The following is a 23,549-nucleotide window of genomic DNA, read 5'->3' as shown; positions in this document are numbered from 1 at the left end:
GCCTTCTTTAATGCAGCAAGACATGAATAGAGATCTTGAGTAATCATTAATTGATCACCTCAGTGATACAGTCAATGCATGAGATAATATTATTATATTACACAGACTTCCAACATACTGAAAGTCTACTCGTGCAAGTTGAACAAACCATTGTACATTAATCTGGTATTGTGTTCGACCAGACTTGAATAGAGATGTCATTCATGTTAGTGATGCAGTCAGCGATCTAGGTAATTACATCAGACAGACCTCCAACATGATCAAAATCTACCCATTTAAGCCGACAGACTGCGGATAATAAATGCATTCATGAGATTATAATGGTGCATTTATGTTTTACTCCGATTACATAAGAAGTGTTCAAAAGATATGGCAGAGACACCTGACATACTCAACATGTCTTGAGTTGTGAACATTACATTGAACTAACACGCAGCTACATGTAATGTGTTGAGTCATGCTCCTTTTGTTTCAACATGCTAACGTGCCGTGGGGTTGCGTTCACCTTATTCACTGTTTTCCCATGGAGGGTCACAAATATTATCATTAACGTTTAAAACTTCATCTTCACATCTACTGAAAGTGTTTAATTCAACAGTGAGCTGGCTAGCTAGGCCAGGTATGGACTGTAAAAGATTATCATAAACTGTATGCTTGAACTACTAATGTTTATCAGTTCTCTGTCCTAAGCATTCCTCTACACCCCCCCCCCCCCCAACCCCCCACCTGTCTCATGGTTTATTTGGTGCAGCATAATATAAAAACCCTTGTGAAGTGGTTACAATGAAGAGTACATGTAGATTTCCTAACTTCCTAAAGCAGGCATTCATGTACTTCAGTTTTACAACAGTGTTTGTAATGCAGTGGCCTGCGAAAGTGCAAGACTTGATTGCCTCCGGTTGCTTGAGTTGTTCGATTGACACACAATGGTTGCAAGAGAAAACTCAAAACTCGTTCGAAAGGCGAGCAATATTTTTGCTTTCTCTCGTGAATGATCAGAGCCATTCTCACGGGTACCTGATATTTTCGAACGACTGCTTGAGGAAAGCGAATGACTTTCAATTCTGTTCTCATGAGTCACTCTTACATGAGAACTACTCCTTAACTCGTGAGAACAACTTCCCTTTCGGTTCTCAGTGCGACTTCACAGCTACTTCAAAGCTTCACGCCTCAGAACGACTAGTCCTTAGGAACGTTTTTGGGTGAGAGGTCACATATACCCCCTGGAAGATAAGAGGGAGGAAAGATAAATGAGAAGCTGGGTTTTAATATACAACTTTTTCATCTTCATCGATGAGCTGAAAGAATATGATAGTGAGAGTTACACAGTATTATCGGTCAGTTGATCGTGATGATGTAAGGGACTGTTATGTTGCCAAGCAGTTCCTTAAAGTGTTCCGTCCAAGTATCCTGTTTTATTCTAATCTGTTCGTGAAAGCCGATTACAGTGGTAATGATACAATCAATAGAGCTTTCTAGAAAAACAATGGATTGCATGTTATATGTGCATGACATTTTACCTTTTGGAGTTTTGAATCAGAAGCTATTAATTATCAAGTCAACAAAATATGTTTTTGTTTTGTTTTGTTAACATGCCATGTCCATTGAAATCACCTGGACAGGTTGAGTCTATATGGTAGTTTTATGAAGTTTTGAAAGCATCCTATACTGAGTTCTCATGCGAATCCCTATCAATTTGAGCGAAGGGTGATTTTTCCTCTTGTTTTGGCTCGGTGATTCCTTTAGGATGCTTTCAGGCATAGAGATGAGGTGTCGCTGATTTCTTTGGACAGGAGTGTGTCATATAAGAATAAATGATCTTGTTGTTGCAGCCTTTTCTGTAATGACTGTAGGGGTTTTCCAGTCCACAATTCAAACATGGTCTCCAGGGTTTAAAGTGGGATGTTCAGTGCATCAATACAACAAGAAATGTAGCCAGATTCCCGGGAGACTAACTTCAGACCCTACATTTAGATGTAGCAGATGCAGAGGTACAGCGCGTCCAATCGATGGCAGGCCTTGCCATAGTGTCATGTTGGACAAACAACCCCTTGAAGTTGTGGACTCCTTTCGTTATCTTGGGGACACCATCTGTGCTGGTGGCGGTTGTGAAACTGCCATCATAGCCAGGATAAGAGCTGCTTGGGGTAAATTCAGAGAACTGCTACCCATACTGTCATGCAAGAGTTTGTCATTTTGTACAAGGGGTACTGTCTATGAATGCTGTGTCAGGGGTGCCATGCTCTATGCGAGTGAATGTTGGGCCCCTAGGAATGCGGACCTGGCGAGGTTGGAGAGGAACGAGAGAGCAATGCTGAGGTGGATGTGTGGCATCAAACCTGACGACATGCCAGTCTGAGGGCCTTATGCAGTAAGCTGGGGATTGTCAGTCTAGAAGCAGCTCTTCGCCAATTGCGGCTTTGGTGGTTTGGGCATGTCGAGAGGGCAAATAGCTCAATCTCCTCAATCAGGTTCCATGAAGTTGTGGGTCGTAGACGCAGAGGCAGACCCCAGAAAACTTGGGCAGAGGTGATCAAAGAAAACCTTAAATTATCAGGTCTTGCACCTGAACTGGCTGCCGACAGGGATGTATGGAGGAATGGTGTGTGAAACCATGTGCCGTCACACCCTCCCACTAGTGGAACATGGCGTTAATGGATAGTGAGTGTGTGAGTGAGTGAATGTCTTGCGTTGTACCGGTTTGTTTGGGCTGGATCCTTTTCCTTCTTGAGTACATTCTGTACCGTCTGTACGGCACAGTCACTCTGCTTCACCATTTGCCTGAGGCATCTTAATGTTGATGTTACATGTGTAAATGAGTACTCCTTTGAAAACTTGTGAAATTCCTTTGAATCAAATTGTCGCCTATAGTCAGACCTTAGGATCTCAGGAACTCCATGTCTACCAAATGTGGACTTCAGTGCACACTGTGTGTCACTTGACTTGGGGGCACTAGCAAAAGTGAGATTTCAGTAGAGCATGAGAAGTAGTCTGCCACTAAGAGGTATGCTCGTCCATTCAGGCTAAACAGGTCAGTCCCTAGAACCTGCCATGGCCATGCCATCCTTCCTCACGGTACTCCATGAGCTTCCCGCATACTGGGTCTTCCTTTTGTTGTGTGGAGATCTCTTCCAAAGCTTGTCAGAGTCAATGTAGGATACTTTCAACATAGAGCTTGATCGTCTTGCCGATGAGGTAATCTGCGAGTCTTTCACATGCCCAAGTTGTAGCTAGTGCCTCTTTCTCAATCTGAGCATACCTTTTCTCAGTACTTGTTGGTGCTCTTGATTTAAATGCCACAGGCTTCCAGACATCCTCTGGATAAAAATGGAATATTTTTTCCTTCGCCAAATTTGTAGTGCCTGACTTACATGTAGTTAAAGGAAATATTCGAGTATTTGAGGGGTTCCTTATATTACATTTTGACGTCTTTATGAGGCCAGGAAGATCCGTATTGATCACTGGATGGAAGTCCGCCATTTTGCCTGTATTATAGCAGGCCTGGACGCTAAGCGTGACGTCATTTTGCACACTTACTTGATTGGGGAAACTTGAAAAATGGTTCAGTGTGCTATTGTGGGCTGTTCTAATAGAACTCTCAGACACCAAAAGAGTTATAAGTTTTCATTGCTTCCCTAGGCCTGTTTTAAATGAAGTCTTTCTCAAAGAATGGATCATCCAAATTTAAAGGGAAAGGGAAAAACTTGCAAAATATCCAGCACTGTCACATATGTTTGGATCATTTCGAACCCTCCTGTTATGAAGGCATCTTGGCCACAGTGGTCGATGCGACAGTTGCGTGTAATTGATGAAATGTTAACTTTGTGACTCCATCGATTCCATTTATACCCAGTGAATAAGCTAGATGTTTTCTTTATTTGGGAGATTTCAGTGGCAAACCCGGTGCCGGAGAAGTGAACCGAAAAGTTGTTTTTGCAAGAAACTGGGAAACGTCATTTCGTAAATGGTATTCGCGCTTCAAGCTGGGTTTTATAAACTCGGCAACAATCACAAAGATGTTTAATTTAAGTTTGAGAATTCGCAAAACTACGAACAGATCTAGAGTTATGTGTTAACTTCATACATGTTGTTCATTAGAATTCTACTTTACACAACGAAAAGCTTGATCTGTCGGCACTTCTAAGTTAATAGAAATTAACTGAAGCTTATATATAGATCTGTTAGTTAAGAGCTATGAGCATCACTAGATGTCTGTAAGCTAAAGTTAGTCAAATTGAATTGAAATGACAGACAAAACAATACCAGCCAACAGAATCTCATAGTAATCAAGTCGTATTTCCCCTTCTTGAGTCTTCCCTTTCGGTTGCTTCCTATTCCTCAAATCCTGAACTTTATCGCAGAATATGGTTCAAGTTCTACCATAAATTTACGTGTATTAACGATGAAGAAAGCGGAGTACTATGTTGAGACCACCTGCTTGCTTGAGCGCAATGACGTCACAACATGGCGGCAGACATTCCTTTTTTGGAAGTAACCGGAAGAAAAAGAAAACAAAATGGTGGGTGTTCAAATTAGGAAAACAACCAAGGATTTCGGGCAAATACAAGGCCTTTCAAGATGAAAAAGGATTTTTCTTGTTTTTTTAGGTAAAGGACGTTATATTTTGACAATAATAAGACACAGAAAAAATTCATCTTCTAGCCTTCAGTTCTCCTTTAAACCATTCCGGCTCCAATTCCATATGAAGAGGTGTCTGCTGAAACTGTAGTCTTGAGTTGCGGGTCATAAATCGCTGGAACTGGTGTTGAAACTAACTGCCTCTTGATCTCTTTGAATGCTTCTTTCTGAGCTTTGTCCAACATCCAGGCACTGCCTTTGGTAAGGCGATCTCTTGGGGGCTTGCTGATATGGGCTAGGGTGGGCAGGTACAGTGTACTTGCCCATCTGATTGACCATTCCTAAAAATCGTCTTAGTTTTGAGACATTTGCCAGCGCTTTTGTGTGAGTTATTGCGCCAACCTTCTAGGGATCAGATTTGATTCCATCTTTGCTGATTACATATCCCAGCAAGGCAACTTTCTCCTTGGCAAATTTGCATTTCTCAAGATTGAGTGTCACACCGTTCTCTTCTAGAGGTCTGAAGGCGGCTTGTAATAATAATAATAATAATAATAATAATAATAATAATAATAATAATAATAATAATAATAATAATAATAATAATAATAATAGTCTAATTATACACATGAAAAACATCACTGAGCAACAGAAGTGTTCAGTTTACAAATTTCTAAAAATAATTACGGTATCTAATTATCTAAAATTAAGTACAGTTTTATTGATAAAAGTACTTTTAAAACGTTCAGTCCTTATTCTCAGTATAATGAAAGAGTGGCTCCTGTTTCTTAAAACTCTATCCGTAGTTGGCGGTAAGAGGTGATGAAGTGGATTGTCGGGAGACTTACCGGTAATTTTCTCCCAAAGCTGGCAATCCTTGTCAGAAAGAATATTCAAAACAGAATAACATTCTTAAGTATAAAGTACCCTAATTTAAAAGCTCTGCATGTATTAAAAAAATTATGAATATGGCTAAGATATAAGTTATAGAAAGCACCACCCCAAACCTCAATAGCATAAGTAAAAATTGAAAGAATTAACTGCTTAAAATGAAGATCTCTAAGTAGTCGACCAAAAACCCATACACATGTAGTATTTGCAGACACGCAAAATGTGAAGATGAGAACTAGCTTTGAATAACATAATAAGATCAAAGAGTATATCCCAGTTCGTTGGGTTATCCTCAAAAATAACTCCTAAGAGTTTTAATGTAGATTTACACGTAATATATATATTGCAAAGGGCCAGGTTGATTTTTTTCTTGGTCGGGCTCTTTGTGCATGTGTGTAAGTGTCTACGAACACTAGGAAGTTGTCCATTTGAAATGCTCAGGTGCGGATGAGATTCCAAATGCAGAGATCCACATTCGCAGTTGTCCAGTCACCCCAGATGACTAAAAACCTGTTCAGACAAGTGTAATAACTCCAACGGTCGTCTGGATGATTTAAGTTTTAATAATGTCCTTTCATGAATGTTATCAAATGTCATAATATAGAATGACCTTTTGTTCTGATCGCTTTTCATTCAAGGGAAAATTCCAGAAAAATAAGGAATAAACGTGCCGAGGGTATAAGGTGCAGGTTGAAGGTTGCAGGTTAGAGTTGCAGGTCACTAATTCATCATGGCTAAAACAACGCAAAACTTTACTAAATGCTATTAACATTAGGCCTAAATATTAATGTTTAAGCCTAAGGTTAGCATTTTTGTAAAGCTTTGGGTTGTTTCAGTTATCTATAGTAAAACAATGATCAGCAACCGTAACCAGAGTGCAACCTGCAACGTCTGGAAAGGTGTGATTCCCAACGAACTATCAACACATTTTTCGTTGACTGAAGCAGAATTATTCTTTTAAGATGTGTCGTTTATCGATGAAAGTCATTGTATCGCTAAATGGTTTAGTTTTAGTAAGATATCTATACTGTTAATCCCGGTCTAGCATGTCTTTCATTCCCGGTCTGGCATATCTCCTACACCTGAAGCTACCTAATCTTTTATGAATGAAGTCTCAATATCTAACATAAAGTATTTGCTGTAGGTACAGTATTACAGTACATGTATCAAAGTTAAGTGTTATATGTACAATGTAGGTTGCATGTAGCATATTAGGTAGAAGAGAACATGCAGCTGTTTATCTAATTAACATGAGGAGCAGAGTTCAGTAGGGGCCACTTTGTGATAATTATTAATAACCAATTTTATTATTAAAAACTGAACTACGGATATCAGATTTCCAGTATTTGCCTTGGCTCGCCGGACACAAGCTATCAGTTCATATACCTAGTCCTGTACCTAATTTGGTCAAGGAACGCGTCAGCAATAACTTAAGCAAGCTGAAAACATTTTTGCAGCTCTGAGGAGAAAATGGCCAACAAAAGCCGTTTTGGACTGGAATTGACCAAGGCAGAAATTCCAGGGAACACCAAAATAGAGTTGTTGACCCTGGAGTTTTTAATAAAGCAATTATTCTACATGTAATAGGGCTTGCTGGATATAAAATGATTACAACCAACTCGGCAGTGCGTGCCTCGTTGGTTATCTATCGCTTCATATTCAGGGCACCTTTGTAGATTAATTAATTATTGTGAACTGTCTGTATTCTATACACGAGTGATGGAAGAATTGAGCAAGAGAGGAAGGGTATTAAATGTTGTGACGCTCATCAAAATGAGCAAGCCTCTGTTATTACCTGTGCAGTTATGGACATGTCTGACCAATTTGGCTGTAGACATGCATCATGAATGACTTATTGACATGAGGAGACACGTACATGTACATGTAGATAAATGTTTGTATCAAGAATGAAGTAATAATACAGGTCATACATGTGTAAATATTTCATTGTATTTTAGAACGTGACAAGGTTCAGCGGCATTTCAAGATATTTAGAGAATCAAAGGAGCGTGAGATACAGGATTTGTTGCATGCCAAACATGAGGTTGAATTGCATTCCCGGCAGCTTTTGTCAGTGTCATCCCAGGATGAGAAATTGGATTTTGTGGATAACATAGCAACAGAACCCTCCTGGGCGTCATCATTAGCAAGTGATCCAAGTGTGGACAGCTTGATGCAATGGACATCATTCCGAGGACCAGAATTCTTGCACAGCCCGGTCGATAAAGATGGCCCATTTACTAACATTAGTAGAGGTATGAAATATTAGGCCTTAACTACAGCAATTTTTTTTACGCAAACAGCTGTAACACTGAACCACAGGAGACAAGATCTGAGAGTATAAAAGGGACCTGTGATGCTGACACCACCCTTGCATACTTCATAACATGACCGTAATATACATGTGTCAAGTGCTTGGTATCATTTTTATTGCTAAAAGAAATTTGAGTTGCAATTGTTTTAAGATAATGTAATGTACTGTTTATACTCTGTTGACCACTCCCTGTAGAGGCTTTTCAGGGCCACTAAAGCAGCTCACAGCATTGGCCAAAAGCATACATAAGGTGCCTCTGGCAGTGGCTTATACGGTCCATGTCTGATGTCAGAGCATAGCACCACAGCCAGATGAAACTAGCTGTGAGTCAGTTTTGATGAGGAAGGAAAACCGGAACTAGTAAAGGACACTCCTGGCAGTGAACGCTGTCTTTGGCCTATCCTTCTCTTCCATTTTAACCTGCCAATATTAAACCGCTTGCAAGGTCTGGTGTACTAAATTGGCATGAACCTGATTAAAGGCATTGTTGGAACCATCTGTGTGAGGTAGAGGAAAAGAGTCTTTTTCAGTAGCAGAATTGAGGTGATGGTAATCAATGCAGAAATGAGTAGTCGCATCGTTTTTATGGACCAAGCTAGTCAGGGATGCCCAGGGAGTGGATGAAGGTTCAATGACTCCACGCTTCATTATAAGCATTGTCTCTATTTCTGTTGCAACCACCTCCCTCAGGCTGATGGGTAGATATCTGGGATTTTGATGAATACAAATGTAGGCTTGCACTTATCACATCTTAGGCAGAACAAGAAAACGTGTCAGGAAACTCAGCCAACAGTGCTGACTTTCACTTTCTGTACATCATTCAGACATGATGTAGTTCTTTCAAAGATGTCCTCTAGATGGATTGGTGGGTGGGGTTACTCTTACAGACTCTTCTAGCAGGCGAATGATACAATTCATGTGACTGACTTGTGTGCAAGCCTGACATCTGCAACTTCCTCCACAGGTTCACACCATGCAGCAATAGTGTCTTCATAAACAGTTTGGGGTTGGTCTGTAGGGCGAAAAAGCCTCAGTGGGGTGACATCATTACTAAGGTCCACAACGAGTCTTTGCAACCAGTAATGTACTCTTAGTGAAATGTTCCTGCCCTTCAATGACAGCTAATGAGGCATGACAACAAGGGTCAATGATTTTAGCTGAGATGAGGCTTTCGCTTCAGTGAGGTATATTGTATTGCACTTGTCATTTGGGTAGCCACTCGTACACAGAAGCAAGGGTCACACAACTGCCTCACACAACTCATAGCATCCCTGTCGTAAGGTTAACTTAAAATTCTTGTGTTTAGTTAAGTCCATGCCAATGATCTCATCCAGCTCGTTGTGTGCTACCCACTCATCATGCATTACTGGCTTCTCCCCCAAGTGAATGCTAAAACATTCTCGGACAAACAATGGAAGGGAACTGCCATCGACAAGAAGAGTTCTTGTGTCCACAAGTTTGTACAAGCGGCGATTGCTCAAGAGGTGTTAATGCCATTCAGCATGGAAGGCTTGACAATGGTGACATTGGCCCCTGTGCCCACAAGGAAGGTCACTTATCCACCCAAAATTCTTCCTTTTACCTCAGGCCCATCCTCTGTGGTTGTACATGTACGGGCTGAGCCGTGGGAGCCTTGTGATAGAGGATCCAGTTTTGCTGCAAATGGTCAAGGGTGTCACAGGTGAAACAGCTTGAGTAATTTCTTGGCTGAGACCCTTTGTCAAAGTGACGTCCCTCATCAGGGGTTTGCAATGGCCTATCTTGTGTTGCAAGACGTTTGTTTACTACCTGCCAAAGTTCGCCAACCAGTTACTGTAGGTCACTGTCTTGAGATGGTGAGGGCACTAGTGGGTCAGAAGAAGGTGGAAGGACATCTTGCATCTGGATCCTAGCACGATGTCTGTCAGCCACATAGAAGGCTTCTTTAGCGCTGTTGTGAAGGCCTCTCGCAGGGATTTAGACATTGCTAGATGGATGCGCCAATGTACCTCACTTTAGGGCCCTTGGTCATGGATGGAGGCTGCTAGAAAGATGGCATTCAATTGTCCATGAATAGTCCGTGAACTAACGCCATTGTAGGGACCCATTTTGGCATGCACTAGTTCAGTGGTAGGGGTCAGGGAACTGAACATCCACTGTGCGCTGTTTTTTTCTGATTGTTCTGACGCTCATCAGAACCACTATCCCTTGATCTCTTTACAGCATTTTTGGTTTCCGTATGGCTTATGGTCTGTAAATCTCCGGTGTTTGGCGTTACCTTGCTTGAAGTGTGCTCTGGTGGATTGGGCATGAATGATTGGTCACTGTCATGACACAGGTTGCTTCATTGTGGCCTGCGATTCTGCGCTTTAACTAACTAATAAAAGTTTCTTGTCTATCATTGTTTGGAAAGCTCAAGGGTTAGTAGTTTCCACTGTTTTGTACAGGCAGAGAGTTGCCTTTTTACAGAAGTGAATCCTTGTTCAACACGCAACAACATCACCTGAAGATCTCTTGTGGCGGCTTCATCAGGCCAATCTATTTGTTAAGAAGTCGCTTTGGAAGGAGTTGATCGCCTCCAGGATGCCAAACTTTCATGGATTGGGCTTACTTCTCCACCCCACTGAAGTTGGGAAACTCGTTTCAAAGTTTTTGGATGGTGTAGCTCGATCGATGTTGTCATCGCATGGAGCATGGGATGCCATGTGCTTGTGAAAAACAGTGTATTAGATGAAGTTCAGGATGAATAGACTACCTAACCACTTTCTTGAACGATCCTCCACTGGAAGGTGTGAGTGATCCCAGCGCTGCCACCAAATAGAATGTTACCAATTGCGTATACATGTAGGCTAGTAGAAAACATAACACAAGGTTTATTCTCTTTTTTCCTCCATCACATGTGTAATATGTCACATGGCAAATGCTAGCTTTGCAACATTATTATTGTAATGATGTTACACCACAGGAATGTAATCTTTTTTCAATCGGCCATGTAACAAGTTCTTCCACTGGTTTATTTCAGATGACTGGAATGCTGTAGCACCCTCAGTACATCAGCTGATGTCTTCAAGTCTTCAAGCACCAGTTCAGGAGCCGGTGATTCGAGTATACTTGTCAGCTCCTAATGGGATGCAAAAAGATGTGGAACTGTTTAAGCAGGTTTAAATCTATAATTGTAATTTTTACTTGATAGTCAAATCTCCCATGACACAGGAAGACTACATTAAAGATTGCACTGTGGAAATACATTTTTTGTGTGTAGTGCGTGGGAGGAATCTCATAGTTGTTTTCAAGGGTGGAGCAGAATGTGGTAAGGATCCATTCTCAGACTTTTTTGTGGGTTGAGTTTGGTGGTAATCCTTCGGCTATTTCACTCAGACAAGTTGACGACCTTTTTACCTACATGTAAAGTGAGGTAGTTAAAGACAGGTTCTTTCCAACTTAAGATTGAAATTCATTTTGACAATGACAACAGTTGGCTATTTTACTTAGAAACCCCTGAACAAAATTAAGGAACAAAAACGTTCCTGTCGGAATTATTATGGTTGCACAGAAGGTTCATTTGTATCTTCTAATTTTTAGCTGTATATTCCCAACCTTGAGTGGCTTTGCGAAAAGCAAGGCAAATTTTTGATGGTGGTCCATTTTGAGGATCCAGAAGAACAGCTGAGCGATCAGGTAGTGTGAATGTTTTCAGCGGTTTCATTAACTTTGATTCTTGCAAAGAAGGTCTCAAGGGTCCTGCAAAGAAAGACTGATTGTTAATTTGTAGACCAAAAGGAAGAGTAAGTAAAAACTGAGTGAAGGTGATGATAATGACTGGCTAAGACTATTCAATTTGTTAATAGCGGGTCAATTTTCCCATTCCCCACCTCCTTATGAGCTTCCCTGCATCTTATCTAGTTTTTGTTAGTATTGCATACAATGTGAGCAGCAGATCTAAGAAACCATGAGAAACCATGATACAAACTCAAGGGGAAGCAGAGAGTTTGTAAATGTGATACAGGTCTGACGGGAATGTTGTATATGGCTTATTAAACATCAGCATTTAAGTGTTAATGCGTACACTAGGTATTTTTGATGATGCAAGACTTTTTAAAGGCTTGGCAGTGATGTCTCTAAAAAGGCTTATGGTGTATGAGGCCACCTTTGCCAAGTGCTGGAACATGTAGATGAAGATGACTGTGTGCAGTATGCAGTGGTAGAATATAAAAATTTGGTTTTATCAACGGAGTTGATAATGTAAATTGGCCACCGTACCGAGATTCTAATTCTTAGAATCTCTGTACGGTGGCCAGTTTACATTATCAACTCCGTTGATAAAACCAAATTTTTGTATACTACTTCCCCACCGACGCAGCACCACAGTTTCTTTAGAAACTACCCCTTCATTCAGTGGTAGAATATGATTATTATTGAAATTTGTCTGAGCTAATTGAAAAAAAATTGCATATGTTTGTAAGTAGGCATGAATAATGATTGTTTTTACCTCCGTGTTTGTACATGTAGGAGTTTGCTGCAAGAGTTCAGATGAGATGTAATCAAATCCAAAACAGCAAGGTTTTCATTGCTTTTTTAGGGGAAGAGTCAAACAGGTTGGTAGTTTGCTTAGAAAATAACTCATTGAGATGATAACAAAGACATGACATTGTATGTACAATAGGATAAAAAGAGAGAAGACAAAATTAAATTACAGTAAGACAGCATTACGGAAGGGTTGCATAGTTTGTGAGCAGACATGCATGGATGTTACATAAACTCTTTCTTCTCTGAACCAACCCCCATTGATGAGTTAACATGTGTAGCTCAGAATGAAGTAATAACAATTCTAAATACTCCATTGATTGATCACACAGTAGACAGTAGTAATGTTGGTGGTAATTTCATTGACAGAAACTTTCTTAAAGCTGATTATTATAATAGTAAGCAATTCTTGAGAAAAGTGGAGTACTCTGATTGTCTGTTTTTCGGTCTGGATTTTCCAGTACGGACCATTACCATGGAAATGGGCTGTTCCATATTTTTTCACTCTCCAGGGAAATTCAAGTTAGCAAAACACAAAAAGTTCGTAAAATTTTAAAGCAGAATTTATTTTTTTCATCACAACAGTACAATATAATTTATTATTATAGCAAGCGGAATTAAGTTTTGAATGTGAAAGGTTACCATTCAAAGTTTGCTGTTGGAAGGTGACGGTTGCGAACATTCGCAAAGCGGAGAAGTGTCGGATTGCTCAAAGAAATGAAACCTTGTACTGTAATAAACAAATCACTAACCTCACTTGCTCAGGACCATACTGGATAATATTGGCCCTTGGTTATTTTTTGTATGGACCTCACTGCGCTCTATCTCTACTTCCACGACTTTGGCCAATATTTCCCAGTACGGTCCTCGTGCCCTCCTCCTTATGTTAGGGTAAACAAAATGTTGGATACAAGCTCCTGACTTTACTCCAACTTTACTCCTCCAGTTGATTACTCCAACACGAGAGTGGTCTTCACAGTTATTTTGTGACAAAAATGGCAACCTCTCCATGATAAACAAATGACCAAGTAATGGCATTATACTGAAGTAAATCAAAATAAGCAACACTAGCCGTGGTATTAAAACTAAAGAGAACACCTTCACTTCAATTTTTTTTTTTAAATCAGATTTTCCTCTGAGGAATATAATCAGGCTCATTTTGCCAACCCTGGGAGATGTCATGCCATCTTCTGCTTTAAGGATCCAAACTGGGATGGGTATGTCTAATCTTCATTTTTAGAAAGTTTTTAAAACATCTTTGGTTTTGGTTACCACACATATCACAGCGTCTCATGGCGGTTTAATCACAATATTCTTTCTCTAGAGTGAGATCAGACGTCAAGTTGTAAAGGTGCCTCTGGCAGCCGCTATCAGTCCATATTTGTTCTCACCCACCCACCCACCCACCCAACCCATGCATGTGTATGAAAGGAGGACAGACCACAACACTGTGAGTCTCTCCCCCCCTCCCCCCCCCCCCCTCGTATTCTTCACAGTCTGTTGGTTCTTCAAAGGGGGCAGTGTCATGCTATTTCAGTTCAAAACTAAGATATGTCTTTGCATCAATCAAGACCAAAATATAATGGTGTAGTTTAATTTGTTGCCAAGAACAATTATTGTAGTTCACTGAAGCTATTCTTTTTTATTGGCATCCATGGATGGATATGTTTCAAACTAGTCAATGTCTAAAGTTGGCATTTATGTTTGTGAGTATGGCAAACAGCTGCATGATCACTAGCCTTATATCAGTCATTTCTTCTGTTTTATGGGGAAAATAATATTACACTGTATCATGATTATGCAAAGGATGCAGATTTTGGGGAATTACGTGGATCTGCATCACTGCATCCTGCCATGTACAAATGATCCCTTTTGTTTATAAAGGACTAAATTTTAAAATATCGAAATTGGTATGTTGTGTGCTACATGAGAGATGTTGAAGTTGGGGAGAGGAGCAATAGGACACTTTGTGATGCTTAATATTAAAATTGGCTTGCATCTGTATTTAGGGTCAATCGTGGACAAATCTTAATCATTTGGGGTTGAAATTCCAAAAACAGCACTTTCTCCCCAGTTATTCAAAGATCTTGGGAATGATCAAGTCATTTGGTCTAGCCAGAGCTTAAAGGATTCAAACACTCAAAGCTTTGTAATAATATATATTATTTTTCAATCTGAATCATGCTCATCTGGAATCGAACCGGATGAGCCTTGGATGTCTTTTCTTTCTTGTGAGCAACCATGCAGCCTCTGAAATAGATCTGGTATGCTCAACAGTACATGTAGATCGTAGTTACTGGTCACACATGCAAGTTACTGTACAGTTGTGACAATTTCATCATTGTTTTGGTGTGTACAGCTGTATTAACCCAGCTCGTGTACGTGTGAACTGAATTCTACAGGGTCACACATGTACTGTTACCTGTCTTTTAGTCCGGTATAAAAATATTATTTGTGAACATTGTTCTTCTTTAAAATTAAATTATCCATCTAGATATCCTTCTTTGAAGCATGAAAGTATTTACTTGGCTGAAGAGTTAAAAACAGAAGTTAGGAAAGCAGAGAATGTTAAGGTTAGTGCATTCACTTTTACATGTAAACAGCCACAAGACACTTCAGAAACCACTTCAAGCCACCCCGTGGGGATGCATTAATTAGCTGACATTATAATTTATGTTTTTAAAAAAATGACCTCAGAAACTGCTGTAGATTTTAATGTTTCCAGCCTTGTGGGTTCAGTTCAATTTCACAGCATTCACCCTTCTAAAATTTCATGTACTCGATTGTGGATGTCTGTGCCATTTCTTTTGAGAGTGAATTCCTGGTGTTTATCTGTATTTTGTCGCATTCAATGGAAGTGCTTGGGATTTCTTTTGCAGTTATTTGACAACTATGAAACATCAGAGAAAGGAGCTGAACTTGCATACCGTGCACTAAAAAGTTTCTTAATCAAGGTACACATCCTTACTCAAAATGGTATATAATTATCAAACTGCATCTTCACTCCTTGTGCAGCTGAGCAATAATTCCCTTCTCCACAATCAAAGGCGTAAGTTTGTGTCTTCAACATTTCAAAAATTCCACTTTCAACCAAATGGTGTGCCAATATTAGAAGGGTGCTGCATTAGAGTGCTGCTATGATGAAAAAATCACTTTTGAATTCGTTTTTCTTCACAAGTCCTTAACTTGTACAGAATACTTAAAATTCGAGATTTTATGCAATCATTTCAAGAGAAAAATTATTTCTTTTGACGGCGATTATTTCAATTAACGGCCCACCATTACTGGTAGTTGGTGTGGTTCTGACAGGTGAGCCCTCAGAGAGTTGGATGGAAGAGAAAATGACGTCATTAACTCACAAGTTTAAAAATGCAGTGTGTGAATGCAGCTTAATTAGTATTCAGAACACAAATTTGACAATCTGAAAGCCAAAAACTCTTGTGCTGCATACTAATTAAGCCGCATTCACACACTTCATTTTTAAGCTAGTGAGTAAATGACATCACTTTCTCCTTGAGCCAGATCAATGAAAGTGTATCGGTCAGAACCACAACAAGTAATGGCGGATCGTTAAATGAAGAAAGTGGAGTTAAAATAAACAGTTTTCCCGTTGAAATTACTACAAAAAATTTCCCCTTTTGAGCCTTTAAGGCAAGGACGTTCAAAAATGTTAAGAAAGTGAATTTGAAGAAAAGCGAGAACTGTTTTTCATTGTAGTAGCACTTTAAGAATGCAACAAGAGCATTGGGTAAATTAAAATAATCAAGCGACATCAGTTTTATGGTACACTGTACACTCTAACTGACAGAAAAGTTAAAAGTACAAAACACTTTTAAACTCAACTAATTTTGTTTAACTTAGGTTCTAAAGCCTTAAACCTCAGACTTTTACAAGGGAGCGATTCCTAAACAACAAAACCTACTGACAGCTAATTAAGCTCTGAATTCACTGTTTACTTCAACTGACACAAACTCACAGTAAGCATTGAACCACTTGACTTTAGGGTCAAACTTCCACAGTAGGAAACCAGACAGTAAATCCACTATAGTTCACTTCAACAATAGTCCTCTATAGCTTCCATAGCAGATATAGCTTTTCCAAACTGTCAGTCTCTTCCGACAACAACAACAACAACAAACTACTTGATATTAATTTCGCAGAGTCCTTATATATGATAATTTCATAATCTAGAACATTCTGGAAGCTTACATTAAAGCTACATGTATTTGTGTAGGATTACATCATAATCTAGTAGGATTCTCTAGATTTCTCTATAGCGTGATCCTAGAAAGTTCTAATATTTACATTACGTGACAAAACGCTCTAGAGTTTTTCAGAAACTTATTTGGTCTCCATAACACCAGACAGGTCTTTTGGGTTTTGATTCAAGAATGAGCTACATGAACTTGCATAAATTTCTATTAAAAATCAATAATTACTGAACAGATGTTGCATTTTACAGTGGACTAACAGTGACGAACTTTACTGTAAGTCAGTTTTTCAAAGAAAAGAAAAGCACTTCCTGAAAACTTTTTATCAGTGCGGAGATTGTCCAAACCAATGTGTTGCCTCTCTCAGGGTGGGTGCTCATTATGTTGAAATGGAGACCAATTCCATGGTATAATATAATTATCTCGTCTTTCAGGAACTTGGTTTGTTGGATGACCAGTCCGTCTTAGGAGATCATCCCTTATTTGGCAGTTCATTTTGGGGTGCTGCAGATGACTGGCAACAAGTTGAAGCATTAAAAGCAGCTTCAGAATGCTCTTGTGAAATAGGCCTGAGTAAAGTAAGATATTATTTTGACCAGCTATAGAGTTTGTGGCGCGATTGTTGAGAATGGCTTCAGAAGCTAAATAATTCTAAATAGGGCATTAATTTTTGCCCAGTACGTTGTCTGCACATGGCTACAAGAATTTTCACCTACATGTATTCATAACTTTGAGTTAGGGTTAGGGTTAGCTAATTTTGTAAATTGTAGCTTCAAAAAGTTATCCTTACCATAGACATTTTGTGCAATCACAATGCCAGAGCTCAATTTGGATGTTTCTGAAAATAATGACAAGTTTGAATGCCATGTCCTTGCTAGCCATGCATTTAACCAGTCACTGTAACTGCAATTTATACTAACAGCAATGTTTTGCTGTCAGAGTTTGCTTTATTTTTTATAGCTATTGCATTTTAAATTTGATATTGTTTAAATGTCCCCAATGCTGCAATTTTCATGGCATTTTGTCAGATGAGTGTAACTCTGAAAAGAAATTGTTTAAAACTGAAAACCACTGTCCACATTTTTTTATCAAAACCGAAAACCCAGCAAAACCAAAGTTTAAAAACTGTAATCAAACTGATTCATTGGTAATAATTTTATGTGGGTATCTTGAACTTGAGTCTGCATCAGGAGGCTAATTTGAGAAATGGGAGTATTGTCATAGTATGTGCACTGACGCGGCTGACATGCGTAATCACATATTACTATCGCCAAACAAGAAAAACTGGAAACTGCATTGAATACCAAATCCAAGAAAATTAAGTCTTGAACATTATCAATTTTTTGCTGAAACTGAATACCAAATGGTAAAACTGGGAAAAACTGCAACAGATACAGTCAGCTCTCTCGTAAGCGACCACCCTTGGTGCACGACAAAGTGGTCGCTTACGGGAGGTGGTCGCTTACGGGAAAGATCAACAAAATAAGTCTAACACTGGATTGATCAATTAATTACATAAACATATTGCCTAATCAGCTAACATTAGGCAAATAGAAACTAATTTATTTGATTTTTTTCACATGCAACAAGTTTCGGGAAAAGTAGAGTGGAGTGTACGGTACTTGTCAATGTGTCTCATGTTAATGAAAATCACCTGAAATTTAAACCGAACAAAACCTAGGAAAACAACGTCAAACATGGGGTGCATATACTGAAACGTGAGCCACTGAATGAAAAAGATGGAAATGCAGTTGCAGTAGTGAGGCCGCTGTCAAGAAATTTTACTGAAGCCGAACATCCCAACACCGTGTCAAAAGAAGACGAAATTGTCGGCCACATACCATTACAAACGTCTCAGTATGTTAGCAAATTCTTGAAACGAACGACCAACAATGGAAAGGTCATTATAACAGAAAAATGTGTACATCGAGGAGCAGGTTATGGACTGGAAATTCCCTGCAGTTACATTTTCTACGGAGACAATGACATTCTATTCCATGGCTTAAAGAAAAGATTTGAAAGCACTGGCATATTTCACATTGAATAGTGCCTGGGCAATATATGCATTCTTCTGATGAAACTTTGTACTGACAGTATATCATTTTGGAACAGATCACTGTAACAATTAATGTAAACTGTTATTATCTGTCAGCAGTCCGGGGTAGCGTCATTAAAAATTGAGCTTTTGTCACTTCTGAGTAGTGATTCACTAACGATCATACATGATTATGTTGGGTGGTCACTTACCAGAAAAAGAAAACAAAAGAATATGTCAAATTTCTGGCCTAAAAGGTGGTCGCGGTCGCTTTAGAAATTTGAGTGGTGGTCGCTTACGAGAGAGCTCTGGGAACAGTATTTAACTGAGGGACAGAACGGTTGTTTACGAAGTGGTCGCTTACGGGAGGTGGTCGCTTACGAGAAGTGGTCGCTATGAGAGAGTTGACTGTATCAAAAACCAAAAAAGCTGATCTAAAAAAGCCGAAAACAAAAATCTCATTGCCCAGCTCTCTAATACATGTGTGTCTGGCATTAGTTCTACAGTGACCTGAATGAGCATGTGTCCAATTGTGCCGCTCCTAAAGCTCCTTTTGTAGTCAAGGGTTCTGCTGGATATGGGAAGTCACTGCTGCTGGCAAAGTGGTGAGTTTGGTTGCATCTGATCTGAGTTCATAGTTGGTTACTACATCAGTCTGTGCTTTAATTAGTTTCTTTCTCTTGAAACTATATTGTACATTATTGTTTGCGGAGATACATGTACACTGTATCTGTTGTACAGGGTTCACATTTGCGCAGACAAGGGAGCTAAGAGATGATTGCTCTCCATTAAATTTTTTGTTTACAAAGTTTTGCTTCCCCGGTAATGACCTGAAAACCCAGGGGTTTCAATTAAGTTTGCCGTTGATGGCTAGTTTGAGAAGAGCAACCGACCTTTGTCATTGTCAATTTTTTTTGTTTGGTTTGGAAGAATCTGTCTTCAATTATTAATTTTCAGGTTTAATAGGCCCGGGGGAAAAGTAGCCAACTTCTCTGAGTGAAGTACAGCTGTAGCTGACTCTTTTTGATGATTTTTGTCTGCTGTCTGTGCTTATTAAAACCACTGACTAAACGGCAATGAAACCTTGCCTTTTATTGTCCAGTTTAAGTGGCCATCCTGTCATTACAACCATCTTGACAGTTGAATGACTGAAGGGTGCATGCTGTCGCTCAAAAGTCTCCACTTTTATTAGGACTGTCATTCACTCTAACTTGATAATGGATCTTTGACATGAAAAATATCTGAATGGTGACAAATTGGATTCTTGAGCCCTAAAGTTTCACTACAATAAAACAGTAACACATACAGTACATGTGTGTTGCCTATTCCTTTGACACAGGGAGGAGGGCTGGTGCAGTGGAGAGAGCACTTGTCAGAGGGGTTCGATTCCCAGACTCGGCAGCTTATGAGTTTGTTGGTTCTCTACTTTTCTGTGAGAGGTGTTTGCTCTGGCTACTCTGGTTTTCCCTTCTCCTCAAAAAACAACCTAAGTATTATGATTTGATTTAATTTGCAGCGTCCCCAATAATTACATGTAGAGACCCAGCGCTAAATATGGTTGCCACTATAGATCTTACAGGTACATGTATAATTTTAGTTGAGGTTTAAATGTATTTCAGGATAGCTTTGCAGCAAAATAGCTTGTCAGGAAGACTCGTCTTATATCACTTTGTTGGGTCAACGTCATCCTCCAGTGCAAACCCAATTTTGATGCTACAGAGGTTTACTTCACAGGTACAGCCAAGGTCATTAACAATAGTCTTAAACTTGATTGTAACTTACAGGGTACATGTACATGTATGAACAAGTGCCCAATTACAGTGTGTGACAGCAAAACTATAGCTTGAATTGACTCCTGGTGCAAATTAGGATGCCATTTTGTGGTTATTTATGTAGTGACCACCCCTGCAATTTAAGCAATAATTATTTTATCTCGGAGACATAAGTCAGCTGCAACGGAATTCAAATCCATGACCTCTCCGTTGGTGATGCAATTTTCTACAAACTGAGTTATGAAGCCACTCAGTTGGGAGGAGGTTAATGTTTTGGGCTCATGTGTTCCCGTGAGAGGTGTCGATCAATGCATGTATTTGAAATACATGTACGGGTCCCGTTAAAGTCACTTGATTTCTTCTGGTGTCTATATATAATAATTTATTCAAGGACAATTTCTTAAAATTGCTCGGATACGTGTAAGCGCGAAGATCACTTCTTCTTCCAGACTTTCCTTCTTTCGTACGTTATCTATGCTGTTCTGCATTCGCATAAGAAGCAGTTGGGTTCGAATTAATACAGTGCTGTACATGTACAATTGCAAGTCACCTTCAGGACAGCTTTCATTCAATGGTATTGTTATTGATCACCCACCTGTGAAATGGCCTAGTTTGCATTAATTTTTATATATCTTTTTTGGCAGCTCATGAAGCAGCTGGGTTCATCATGTGATTTGACAAGTGACCCGGCCCAGTTGGAGGAAGAGTTTCCTCTGTGGCTACAAAAGGCTGCATCAAAAGTCCATGGTGGTGTTACACTTGTGATTGATTCTGCTGACAAACTTCAAGGATCTCCCAGTCACATGCAATGGCTCTTAGATCCATTGCCTGCTCATGCTAGAGTTATATTGTCAGTGGCAGAGAACACATGTCCTATAGCTTGGAGGTGAGGTTTTAGTATGCGGCACTCACTAGGGCAGTTTCAAATGTACATTATTCATCTTCCTTGTTCAGTCACAGTCACATCTGGATCTTGTCACTAAGATAAATGAGTGTCCAACAAGTCAACACTACATAGTGTTCTCTGTTCAATGTTAAATGTTATGCCGTCTCACATGAGAATGCAGGCCTACCCGGGATTTGCAGACCTGGCCACAGGTGCTGCATATGTATCCCCATCGTGGCTGCACCTGGGTTTGCGTAGAGCTCTTTTCACCTTGAGGATGTCGATCCTTGCTGTCTCAAAGTCAGAGATGGCTTGATAGCATAAACATATCCATTGCACTCTGTCTAGAAAGCACATCTTCAGTCACATAATTATTACTGCAAACGAGGCATTTATGTGACCAAGGATAAAGATGTACACTGATGCTAGTCATCTTGGTGGAAACACCATAATTATAGTACGAGAATTTAAGCTATATCTTCAGATGTTGTTCATTTGTATTTAAAGATCATGACGGATATTCAAGGATCCTGTAGAATGTTGTTTGGACTCTTAAAAAGGATCTTGTAAGGGGTCCTTAGTTAGGGTATGTAATCTTAGCTTGCCAGTTGTGTAGAATCTTCTACAGGATACTGAATAAGATGGAGCTGTTCATGTAAACCCACCTTGCATTGAATTAAGCACTAATAAGTATGTCAGTGCCTTGTGGATGTCCATGTTGTCTGCCTAACCTTTTGGCACCTCTGCCAACTGCAGAGTTTCCTGTAAAGCAGAGATAACGTCTTTTGGGCTTCCTTTTTAGAGCATGGACGTCTTTGGAGCTTTGCCCTTTGGATTTCAAAGGAAGTGTTGAACTTTTGCTTTCCTCTCTGAGTTGTCACAGTCTTAGCCTTCCTCAAGAGCAGGTGTGTAAACTACTGTAATTAAATATATTGTCCTTAGAATAACATGAAGATTTATGCAAATAATGTAGGGTGCTCGGTCAAAATAAATAACACTTTCCAAGCTCTGTGTAACTCTTTGTGATTGTAAATAACACAAAATGACTGTGTTAATTCTTATAAATTCAAAATATTTTCAGAGTTAGGAAAAAAACCCCAGGGTTAACTATGTTTAGTTCTATTTTACCTTCTGAAGCCATTGTGGTATGATATGTCAAAGTCTCATAATTCGTAAGTAAAGGTACATGTAAGTACGATTGTCCGGGTGAGTGTAGTACTAAGAAGGACTGTTTAGGAAGGCACCGACTGATGTTTTGAAAACCTGAGTGGAAGTCATCTTCAGAGTCAAGTGATTTGTATAACGTCAGTAAATGGTATAAATACTGTCATTGATATTATTGGTCGACTGCCAGTTAAGCCTAAATGTCAATGCCTGTGAAGACTGCAACTGAATGGTGCATTTCGATCTGTCTGTTGGTTTAAAGTATTCTGTCAATATTGTTGTTACTACAAGGTCTGTAATAGCCGTTTCCCACCCTCATACTCTTGGGGCTAAAAAAGCACAATTTGCGACCAAAGCCCTCCAAAAGCACAATTGCACCCCTTCTATCGCATATAAAAATATTTTCGACCTTCTTAAACGCACTAAAGGTATATAAAGAGAAGTTATTAATAATAATATATAGAGATGAAAAATAATATCTCAACTAATAGTATGAAGGAAAATATAGTTTATGAAAAAATCAATGTTTCGCTTAATAGATTCAGAAGACAAGAAATGAGAATGGCTAATTTTACAAAGAAAAATGGCTCATTTATTGAATTGTTTGAAAAAAGAATAAATAAAATAGTTGGACCACGTGTTCGTGTTTCTATTACTGTGTTTTTCACTATTAAAAATTTAATTCAAGGTAAAAATGTGGAAAAAACATTCGGGCCATATGAAATGATTATTCCGCGATTGAGTTTTGACGATATGTATAAATTTTTTATGTATGTATTAATGTCACATAATTATACACCATTGTCTGCAGAAGTCATTACACAAATTGGAGCAAGAGTTATTACACATCATCCACATTTTTTTGCTCAACAACGTATGGGACAAATGAATTTGGAATCGATATTCTTGAAAAATCAAATTAAATTTGAATCAAATGGTGAAAAACACTGTGTTATTGACCTTGTTTGGTATTACGTCGAAAATAAACGCGGGTTTAAAAAATATAGTTACATAAAATTAAAAAAAGAAATATTTAAATTTTGTAAATCTCCGCCAAGTATGACGACAAAAGAATTAATAAAATGGGCTAAAAAATGTCATCCTAATATTTCAATTCATGCTTATGACAGCACATATAGAAAATTTGAAACACATATTGGTAAACCTTGTAATATTTTGCTGGTCTACATGGTCA

At 39.1% G+C, this 23,549-nt stretch overlaps 1 protein-coding gene across 1 annotated transcript in view; it reads left to right on the top strand.

The window, feature by feature from the left end:
* LOC137984322 (nephrocystin-3-like) overlaps window positions 1–23,549 on the top strand; it is a 69,703-nt gene that overhangs the window by 2,645 nt on the left and 43,509 nt on the right. Inside the window, exons 2-13 of the mRNA XM_068831475.1 lie at window positions 7,428–7,724; window positions 10,785–10,921; window positions 11,345–11,440; window positions 12,272–12,357; window positions 13,414–13,503; window positions 14,781–14,859; window positions 15,166–15,240; window positions 16,932–17,075; window positions 19,031–19,137; window positions 20,152–20,266; window positions 20,949–21,190; window positions 21,993–22,095. Of these exons, the coding sequence (XP_068687576.1) occupies window positions 7,428–7,724; window positions 10,785–10,921; window positions 11,345–11,440; window positions 12,272–12,357; window positions 13,414–13,503; window positions 14,781–14,859; window positions 15,166–15,240; window positions 16,932–17,075; window positions 19,031–19,137; window positions 20,152–20,266; window positions 20,949–21,190; window positions 21,993–22,095 (1,571 nt within the window). The remainder of the gene's footprint in view (window positions 1–7,427; window positions 7,725–10,784; window positions 10,922–11,344; window positions 11,441–12,271; window positions 12,358–13,413; window positions 13,504–14,780; window positions 14,860–15,165; window positions 15,241–16,931; window positions 17,076–19,030; window positions 19,138–20,151; window positions 20,267–20,948; window positions 21,191–21,992; window positions 22,096–23,549) is intronic.

This window comes from Montipora foliosa, chromosome 14 (assembly GCF_036669935.1).
Source record: "Montipora foliosa isolate CH-2021 chromosome 14, ASM3666993v2, whole genome shotgun sequence".
In the NCBI taxonomy this organism is placed as follows: Eukaryota; Metazoa; Cnidaria; class Anthozoa; order Scleractinia; family Acroporidae; genus Montipora; species Montipora foliosa.
This window is presented reverse-complemented; position numbering and strand designations above follow the sequence as displayed.